General features: G+C 36.5%; 1 protein-coding gene across 1 annotated transcript in view; it reads left to right on the plus strand.

The window, feature by feature from the left end:
- Nucleotides 1-9,552, plus strand: part of TNFSF13B (TNF superfamily member 13b) — a 31,705-nt gene extending 22,153 nt beyond the window's left edge. Inside the window, exons 4-6 of the mRNA XM_082859480.1 lie at nucleotides 5,331-5,443; nucleotides 5,530-5,680; nucleotides 8,775-9,552. Of these exons, the coding sequence (XP_082715606.1) occupies nucleotides 5,331-5,443; nucleotides 5,530-5,680; nucleotides 8,775-8,887 (377 nt within the window). The 3' untranslated portion in view covers nucleotides 8,888-9,552. The remainder of the gene's footprint in view (nucleotides 1-5,330; nucleotides 5,444-5,529; nucleotides 5,681-8,774) is intronic.
- The last annotated feature ends 1,414 nt before the right edge of the window (nucleotides 9,553-10,966 follow it).

Consider the following 10,966-nt stretch of genomic DNA (forward strand, 5'->3'; position numbering starts at 1 on the left):
CCATCTGTATGTCTTTTTTGGGAAAATGTCTACTTAGGTCTTTGGCCCATTTTTGGATTGGGTTGTTTGTTTTTTTGATATGGAGCTGCATGAGCTGCTTGTAAATTTTGGAGATTAATCCTTTGTCTGTTGATTCATTTGCAAATATTTTCTCCCATTCTGAGGGTTGTCTTTTCGTCTTGTTTATGGTTTCCTTTGCTATGCCAAAGCTTTGAAGTTTCATTAGGTCCCATTTGTTTATTTTTGTTTTTATTTCCATTACTCTAGGAGGTGGATCCAAAAAGATCTTGCTGTGATTTATGTCAAAGAGTGTTCTGCCTATGTTTTCCTCTAAGAGTTTTAGTGTCCAGTCTTACATTTAGGCCTTTAATCCATTTTGAGTTTATTTTTGTGTATGGTGTTAGGGAGTGTTCTAATTTCATTCTTTTACATGTAGCTGTCCAGTTTTCCCAGCACCACTTATTGAAGAGACTGTCTTTTCTCCATTGTATAGCCTTGCCTCCACAAAGGGACTTATTTTTGAGCTTTCTACTCTGTCATTTTTCATGATGTTACTCTGACATCTATAATTATATCTTTAGATAATATATATTGATTGTCTACTCTGGTCTGTAATAAAATTAAATATGATTTTTCTTTATTTTCTCTATCATTCCTGTCCTCCACCATCCATTTTTTGGATAGTAGTATTACATTTCTTAATGCTTGTCTACATACTGTTACAATGTTTATATTTCTATTACTTGATCTCTCAACTTTATATCCTTTGAGCCCCAGCTGTTACAAATGAGGCAGTTGATGAATTTACTGTCAATATTTTTTTCTCCACTACTTCTCAGTATTTGCTAGTTATAGAATCTCTACATTGTCATGGCATAAAACTGTTCTATTCTTTATCATCAAACCATCCTCTTTATGTGTTTTTACAGTAAATATATTCAATACCCATTGCAAGTCCTTTTGCTATGGTTTCCTCATTCATATCTTAGTTTCCTGAATTTTGTTTTCTACTAGTTTATTCAAAATCGCCACAGGAGAACAATGCTCTCTTAGTGTTTGCATTAATAAAGCTGTTTCCTTGTAGTTTTTATACTTTAAGGACAGATGCCTGGGTATGAAATCCTCAGTTTACCCTTTCTTTACCTGGGTAGCTTGTAGGAATTTCTCCACTGTCTTTTGCCTTTGGCATTATATGCACTTTGAAGAAAACTAAAGTAAGAGAAAATTCCTTCTCATAAGTGGCTTGAGAATCTTGCCTAGTTACACAAAGAAGTATATATTTACTTTAAAGTTTCAGTGCTTATTTTATTATGTATCTGAAGGTAGACTATTGTGGTGGGTAGAAAAATATTTCCTCAGACATGTCCACACTGTAATCCCTGAAACCTGTGAGTTTCTTACCTCACCTGGCAAAAGGGACTTGGAAGATGTGATTAAGATAAGGAATTTGGGCATATTATCCTGGATTATCCGTGTGGTCCCAGTATAATCACAAAGGTCCTTGTAGGAGAGAGTTAGCAGGGTCAGAGTCGGAGAAGGTGATGTGGCGATGAAAACAGAGTTCAGAATGTTGTGATTGCTGTCTGGGAAGAGGAAGGGCCACAAGCCCAGGAAAGCAGGCAGACTGTAGAAGCTGGAAAAGGCAAGGGATGGACATTCCAGCGTCCAGAAAGAACACAACTTGCCGACACCTTGACTTTTGCCCAGTGAGGCTTCTGATGTTTCAAACGGGAGATAATAAATGTGTGTTGTTTTAAACCACTAAGTTTGTGGTAATTTGTTACAGCTGCAATAAGAAACTAATAAAACTCTGAATCAACTTTCTCTGACACATAATGGGCCTTGTAATTCTGCAGTAGCTCTAAGTGGTTGTTCTGCTTGACTTTTTGTTGTTTTTGTGTTGTCTCTCTGGGTTCCAATTATGTATATGCTGGTAATTCGTTACCTATCTTTTATATTCTATAGTTTTACAATTTTTCTCAAATTCTTAACTCTTTTTTAAATTTCCATCTCATTTTGTTTTGTGTGAAACCTATTTTCCCTTCTGAAACTGTTACTTTCATTTAAGTGAGCACTTTCCCCCCCTAATTTCCCGAATTCTTTTAGCTTACATTGACATTTCCTGTTTGTTTGTTCGTAGATTTCTGTGTGTGTGTGTGCGGGCCTCGTCACCTTTAGCGAGTTGATTTTGCTGTGACTCTGTGTGAACTTTGCTGTTCCAGGCCATTGACTATTTCCTTTGCTTTTTCTCTGCACTTTTATGCTCAACTTCAGTGTGATCTCAGTTGCTTTGGGCATCCCTCGCAGTTATTTTGGAGAACACACATCTATGTTTCTTTCATGGGATTTACAGGGGGTAAAAAAGGAGAGATGTGATTTCCACAATCATTGATAGTGGAAGTCTCTCGTTTATTCTGTTTTTCAACATAATTATTTCATAGCGGCAATGATGAGATTTAATCTCACAGTAGAATTTGACACTTGATGATTTCCCTCTTTTTGAAACACGTGCTTTTCTTGGTTTGTTTCTCCAACCATGTTCCTAGCTTTTTTGGCCACTGCTTTTTAAACTTCTTTGCAAATTATTCTTAAATTTCTTCAGTCTTGATGTTTTTCAGACCGCTGACACAGTCCCATTGTCTTCGTTCTTATTTCTTTGGCATTCCTAAACCCTCCTGTGTTGTCACTTAACATGCACGTGTGATGGCTTAAATGTAGAGCTTTAGCCCAGATGACTTTTCCGAGATCCAAGCCTATATATACCTCTGTCTACTTCACATCTTCTCCTGAGTATCTTGGTGGCATATCAGCGTGAACTCTTTAGAACTTTTCCCCAAGTCTGGTCTTTTTCCAGTGTCTCCTGTTTCAGTAAGTGCTGACCATGTCTTCAGCTGTTCAATCTGGAATTCTGGGTGTCATTCTTGACAGCTTCCTCAGTCAGTACATTAAGTCAGTACGTTAATCTCAAAACTTTATCAGTGGTTCCTCATATATATAATTTGAACGAATCTGTTTTTCTTCATTTTCATTTCAGCATCCTAGTATAAACCACCATCGTCTCTCACCTTGGCTGGTTTCCTTGCCTCCAGTTTTGCACATTTCTTACCTGGTAACCACATAGAGATGTTTCTAAAACACAGATATAGTCATTTTCCCCCACTGCTCAGAGCCCCTACAGGGCTTCTCACTGCCCTTCTGGTAGCTCAGCCTGCATGGCTCTGCCTGTCTGGCTTCTGTTTCTTTTGATTTTCCTAGTCCTGCCTCATCTACAGAATCAGGCATATGATTACGTGGATTTCACTGCTAAACTATATTTGTCAATAAAAAAAATCCCTATTTCTTTATAAAAAAATCCCTATTTCTTAAATTGGTTTACTTAATCTATCTTCAAAAAATATTATTAGTATCTTCTCCCTTAAAACTATTTCCAGGAGTTTTAAGATAATAAAATAGAAAATCAGGAACAGTAAGCAAATGTGATAGCTGTGATTGACAGCTGCTCTCTGGAGCATCTATATTCAATTACTGTGGGAAATAACACTGGAGGTATAAATATCTGGGAGGGAATTTCCTATTCATAAAGTAGAATAGAAAACAAATATTAATGAAATAGATCTGATTTTCCTATAAAAATTTCTTGTCCTAAAATTTATCTACAAGTCTTTCATATATATCAGTACAGGAAAGATCTACTCTTTCAAAAGCAGGCATTTTCAGAAATACATATAAATTATTTTTACATTTAAATACTGGCATTATTTTTATTTAATTTCACATATTAATGTACACAGTAATTTATTAAGTTTTCCGAAACATTTAAATACATCAAGTATTTAAAGCTGAGTGGAGCTGGGAAGTTCACACTTTATATACCAAGATATATCAGTATTTTAGCTGTTGACTAGCAAAATTAAGCATTAATACTCCTAGAATTTACCTCCACTGACTGAAATAAAAACACACAATATAAGATCTATGAGTTGGAGTTCATTCAGTGTCTTATTGAGGACTATAGCCCGGGAGACAGCCTCTCAGATAGCTGTGAGGAACAGTTCCAAAAAGGCAAGGGAGGAACCTGGATACATCTAATTTTTTTTTTCTGGAAAAGAATGTTTAGTCGACCATCAAAAGATTACTGCTAATCACAAAGAATAGACTCTCAGTTTAATGACTTCAGTGCTTTTCTATGTATGAGGAGAAGCTGTAAGAATCTGTGGTCATTGAAATTTTTCCTTTCCAAATTCCTAGATACTATAAGGAGTGATTCACACTAGCTTAGATAAGCGTCCTACAGAGGAGTCATTTAGTACCTATTTTCTTGTTAGCATCTGTCTGTGGTCTAACTAGCAGGCAAAAAAACCTAAGTGAATTTTAAGATGTAGAAACATATTATAACATGTATGCTTAAGTTTATAATTACTTTAGCTTGTAATTAATTGTTCAGTCTGTTTTCTTAAATTAAAACTTCATGGAGCAGCACATGTTGATTGAGTGTATACTGTGTGCTAGGCTCCATTCTTGGCGTCTGAGTTTCCAGCTGTGACTACAGCATAGTCATTGCCTTGGCCCAATGGAGTGTAATCCGTGTGTGTTGTGCGCGTGTGTGTGCGTGTGCGTGCACGCACACACGCATGTGTGCGGCTGGGGTTGGGAGGAGAAACATAGACAGTATATAAAGACAAGCAAATGCATACTCTCTCTCTCTTTAATAAGAATATTTCCAGCGAGGTATGATGAAATGCCGAAAGCAAAAGAGTAAGAACATAGGTGTTAACATAGGTGGCCCAGCAGACATTTGTTTTGCCCACTTCGGGGGGTTACTCAGTCTTCCTGGGACTCTCCCATGTATGCATATTATTAAACTTCTGTGTGATTTTCTCCTGTTGATCTGTCTCATGTCAGTTTAATTCTTAGACCAGCCAGAGGAACCAAGAAGGGTAGAGGAAAATCTTTTCCTCCCCGACAGAATCAAAGGAAAACCAAAAATTTCTCTCGGTGTGTTATTCAGAGACAGTTTGTCCATGTTTTTGGCCTCAAACTGTCCCATCCAGACCAGACTATATTTTGAAAATTGCTGAAATACAGAAGAAATCAAAACCCCAGACATTGCATATGAAGTGTTTGCTTTCGAGTTCCTGTATCTGACAATTGCCTGGGTGAGTATGTAAATATGGCTGAGAAACCAGTGGAGGATTGTGATTTCTCTTCTTTTCCCCTTTTTTTCAAAGATGAAATTCTCCTCTATTTCAGACTTAGTTTAGCAGCTAAGTGGAGGTGAAGAACTGCTTTTCTCAGCTCTTTTTTCTTATAAATGATTCTCTTCATTGTAGGAGCTTACACATTTGTTCCATGGCTTCTCAGCTTTAAAAGAGGAAGAGCGCTAGAAGAAAAAGAGAATAAAATATTGGTCAAGGAAACGGGTTACTTCTTTGTATACGGGCAGGTAGGTTCCACCCTAATACCGCTGTCACTGGCCAGTGCCTCCGTTTTGTGCTGACTCCTGACAAAGTTCTTTGGTTTGTTTCTCAGGTTTTATACACCGATAACACCTTTGCCATGGGACACCTAATACAGAGGAAAAAAGTCCATGTCTTTGGGGACGAATTGAGTCTGGTGACTTTGTTCCGATGTATTCAAAATATGCCTGAAACACTACCCAATAATTCCTGTTATTCAGCTGGTAAATAATAGTTCTATATACATAGACGGAAAGACATTCCTCAATATACTGTGTGGTACTTATTATCTTGAATGATAAGCTAGTCTGTGTTGATAGAGGCAAAATCATTATTAATAGGTTTATCATTTTTATATACATTTAGAAAGGGCAGTAACTTCACAGCAGTCCACAGTAGAACAATCGTAAGCTGTGTTTTCTTCAACCTGTAATAACAATGCTGGAATAATACGAGAATGGTAAGTGCGTGCCAGGCACTTTACCTGTGCCCCTTCCTTTAATCCTCCCTGTCGAAGGGAGGTGGGGTCTGAGGCACAGAGAGGAAGCACACATTGTCTTAGGCTGCACAGAACTTAGTTTAAACCAGCCAGTCTGACCCCAGCGGGACTCACAGAATCTCTTCTTCACCTCCTGCGGAAGAAGTACCTTTGGCTGGTTTGAGGGTCAGGTCCAGTGGCCCAGCGGCTTTGCTGGTGTCAGTGGACACCAGGTGGATGCGTTTGGGATGTGAAAGTGTAGGAGTGAGGCTGCATTTCAACTCAGAAAAGGGAAAGGGCAGGCTCGCTTCATTGCAGGTCTGTTTGGGCTGTAATTGCCATCGTAGCCTTCATCTTGTCTTGGGGTAATTTCAAATTAATCGAGGCCAGTATTTGAAAAAAAAAAAATTTGCCTTCGACACGTTTATTTCTCTCTGGTGATTTTGAAAAATCCATTCAAGACCCCGAGGAATGTCTTCCCTTCCAGACAGTTAGCGTGAATGGCAGTGTGGAACACGGGGTGCAGCTGGGCTGTGCGATTTGCAGCGCTATATTCCAAAGGCGTTTACTGACAAAGGCACGATGAAACAAGTGAGAAGGCAGAGTAGTTCCCAATAATGGAGACAACTGTCATCCTGGATCCACAGCCATAAATAGCTTTGACAGGGTGACGAGGAAGTTTACGAAATTGGAATTCCCTAATTTTCATAGAGAATTGTTTCCCTGCAGCCAGTGGTAACCAGTATCTTGGTGTTGCAAAATATTTATAAATGGTGAGGTCACTTCAGTCTGTTATATGTATTTACATTAATTAGTACTTAGAGCTTTACAACACACTCTTTTTCAAATTTTCTAATCATCAGCCCCTCATGGTTACTTTCTCAGCCAGATTTCCTAGGTGCCTTACTTTTTAAGAGTAATTAACTTGACCTTAAAGATATTTCTCAGTGCTAGTAGCTTAGTATTATTTACGAAAAGTGTTTTCTAGGAGATTTCAGGTTTTCAATCTTTTATCTGTTCTAGAACGAATTTGTTTAAAACCATTAAAAGCTACACATTGGTGTATACGTGTATAAAGTGCTTCCATAATAATCTGGAAAAAATTAAAATGGTCCATTTGAGGAGCCCAACGAAGCTGAATCTTATTATTTCATTAACAAATTGAATGTGTTTATTGTAGAAAAAGTTAGAGCTGATTGCTATAATCTGGAAGACTTGAACTAGCCAATAACCCAGTGTTGAAATTTTAAATAGAACCTACTTTAAAACGTAGTTGGTTCACACAGACTTTATTTGGAGAGTTACTGTTAATTAATGATCTGTGATCTATAGCCTTTGTCAAATTATTAGATTATCTTCAATCTCTATGATAATGACTAATCCATTCAACAAGTAACTTCAATCTTTTTTTTTTCTACTACTTAATGTAGTCATCAAATGCCTTGCCAATCCTAAAAGTGTACACTTCACCCTTAACAATACCTAGAACTATGTTCTTTTGTTTGTTGTCTGTCTTGGTCTATTAACAAAAAACAAGGTCCTTGTAGACAGACTCTTTGGTTATTCTGATCACCGCCCTATGAGGGCCTACGAAGGTGTCTGGTATATCTGAGGTGCTCCGTAAATAAATACCCACTGGCTGGTGCTGCAGGACACCCAGGTGCTTTGGCTTGACAGTGGAATAGAGGTTAACGTAGATGTGTTCCTGTAAATACATTTTCATGGCATGTTAATGAAACAATGCAACTACTTTTAAAATTGTGAGTTGAATGTATTGACAATTTAGATGCTATTTCCTTTGTTATTTCGTTGGTTTTATTCTCTGCCCCTCCTCCTCTTTCTTTTTCTTTATCTTTTTCTTTTAAAATGATGTCAAGAATGACCTGATAGTATACTGAGTGTAGTTCCTGAGTTGTGTTTTGTATTCCTGAATCACAGGCTGCATTATTGTAAATTAGGCGCATGAATGAAGATTAGTTGATCAGTTTTGAGAAGCTAATTACCTTGTTGCTTTTGATTATAAAAACAAGTATGGAAACACAAATTGAGGGCTATAGAGGGCTATAAAAGTAATCCAAATGACTTCTCATCCCGTAGTTTGTACTCTAGAGAAAGACTATGTTAGCAGATGTGCTTTGTGAATAAGTAGTGTTTTGTTTTTCACTTTTAAATAATTTATGCATTTTATATGCACATTTGAAAGTATACTTAGGACTATGCAGTATATATACGTGGGTGTGCTCATTTTTTTGTATTTTTATTTAACATTATTTTTTAAAGATTCCCAAAGCAAAACCAATTTTTTTTTTTTTTTTTTTTTTACGGAACGCGGGCCTCTCACTGTTGCGGCCTCTCCCGTTGTGGAGCACAGGCTCCGGACGCGCAGGCTCAGCCGCTCCGCGGCATGTGGGATCTTCCCGGACTGGGGCACGAACCCGTGTCCCCTGCATCGGCAGGCGGACTCTCAACCACTGAGCCACCAGGGAAGCCCAAAACTACTTTTAACTATATAATATTCCATCAAGGGACGTGCTATGAATTCCTAAACTTTTTTCTTATAGTTAGATGTCTGAGTCCTGTTTAGATTCTCCATTTTACGAACAGTAGGTGATACATCCATTTATGTCTGTTATAACTCCTTCTGCTTATTTCTTTTACTTTTTTTTGGGGGGGGGTGGTGTTTAGGCAAATCATAACTGGTTTAGAAGTCCACTGGTGTAATTTGAAGGGTGAATGCCTACTGTTTTTTTCCAAAACAAAGTAGTTGTCTTTAATGTTCTCCCCTCCCCCTCCTTTCCGTGTACAACTGCTTAAAGTTCTTGCAAATCATTCTTTTCCAGGCATAGCAAAGCTGGAGGAAGGAGATGAACTCCAACTGGCAATACCACGCGAAAATGCTAAAATATCCCGGGATGGAGACGGCACGTTTTTTGGTGCACTGAAACTTCTGTGACCTACTTACACACCTTGGTGTGGCTGTTTTCCTCCCTTTCTTTGTACCTCTAAAGAGAAAACACTTAACTGGAAATACCAAAAGGAAAAAAAAAAAAAGGTAGTTACCATAGCCTGGTTTGCTGAAACTAGACCAAAACAGGAAATTTAACAGACAACCACAGCCAAAGGGTGTCATGTGAATTAAAGAACTAGAGCCCGTTTAAGGAAAAATAGAACTAGAAAGACTTTTCACTATAATGCCATGTTGAACACCTTAGTCATAGTTTCTTACCTTGCAAGAAGCACAGGATTCAAAGGGGCAGTAATCATTTCTTCAAAAATGGTATCCCACTGTTTGCTATGGGACAGCGCCCATGGCTGTAGGACATTAAGACATTTGGGGGAAATCTGAGGATTTATCCTCTATTTTTATGTTAAATACCCTTTCTCCATTTTCAGTTAATATTGAGGAAACTAAAAAAAAGAAAAAAAAAGTATAGAAATCTTGCATTCCATACATGAAAAAGTAACTAAAAGTTTAAATATCATTAAACAGTCGGACTCAAAATAGGATATAGGTACTATTTAAGTCTTTTAGGTTTATTTCAAGTTTGCAGTTTTTAGCTCTAGTATCATATATTACCTGCTGGAACACTCCTGGACATCTTTCACAGGAGGGAAATAATTCTCTCATGTGTTTACACTTAGGTGTATTTTTTATAGCTAATTTCAGTTACTTCAGAAACTTTTAATGTAGGGTAATTCCAATTCATGCTTATAAGCATTAATTGAAAGAAATAACTATAAGTGTTTTAACCTGAAAATAAAATCTGCAATAGAAGTTAATAAGTACATTTGTAATAATGTAATATCATTTCCCTTTATTTCCTATCCTTCTATTTTAAACTGCTGGTATTGTAGTTCACATATCCCAGCCTTTAAAAAATACTCATGTTATTAGCTTTACAGAAGTTGAGGTTTAATTAAAGTTCTTGGCATCCTGAGTATGTTATATCCCATGTGCTTGTTCCAAAGATTATCACATGCCAGAAGACATTGTCCTAATTTTCATTTTATAAAGACTCATTTTTGAGAATGCTGTAATACTTATCTTTTATAAGGTCATGTGTTTTGCTTATATTTTTAAATGTCATCAGTTTAAACAGTTTACTTCATTGTTTAAACAGATGGAAAAATAGACCCTGGTCTACACTAGTTTTCCCCAGTTTACATTAAAATATTTTTAAAGGTATTTTTTTCAAAACAAAATTATTTGTATTTTGTGCCTAAAATTAAACTTTGTTTAAAACTGATTTCTATAGTTTTGGCTTTTTGGTTAAAATAAAATACACTTTGCAGTTTATTCTGTTCTTCAATATTGTAATAAAAAAAGAAGTGATAGGTGAGGTAGAAGTTTCGATAATTGAAGGAAGTCAGAGATTTTCTTAGTGTTGCTGCTAAGTGGATTGCCAAATAAAAAAACGTTCGTGCCTTTTGCCTCATTTTTGGATTGTTTGTCTAACACTAGTCATCTTTTGGTTTCTCTCCATAACACTGAATGTTGTCTTAAAAATTAGGTGCATGCACGGAACTATAGTCAATATCCTGTGATTAAGCCATAATGGAAAAGAATATGGAAAAGAATGTATATATATGTATAACTGAATCACTTTGCTGTACAGAAATGAACACAATATTGTAAATCAACTATACTTCAATTGAAAAAAAGACTAAAATGATAAAAAAATTAGGTACATAAATTGTTGAACATGATAAAGTAGTATGTGTTAGGGTATGATATAAAGTATTTGAAGTCATAAATATTTTACATGTTTCAAAGAGCATTTGGTCACCTCGATACTATATATATAAAGTTATGGATTAAATATTTCTTAGAGCCTAGGTTAAAAAAAGATAAAACTACATTGTAATAGGCTTGTGCCCTAATCTCTTGTAAATCTACAGCTTGCAACATTTTTCTTTCTAAATGGCTTAGCATATTTTGTCAGCAGGTGTAGAATTCAGCCACATAAAATGGTCTTAAATCTTATTTTGCTTTCTGTTCAAACCAGCCTTAAAATGTGAATCTTATCTTCCT

The sequence above is a fragment of the Leucopleurus acutus genome (genome assembly GCF_964270905.1).
Source record: "Leucopleurus acutus genome assembly, chromosome: 18".
NCBI lineage: Eukaryota > Metazoa > Chordata > Mammalia > Artiodactyla > Delphinidae > Leucopleurus > Leucopleurus acutus.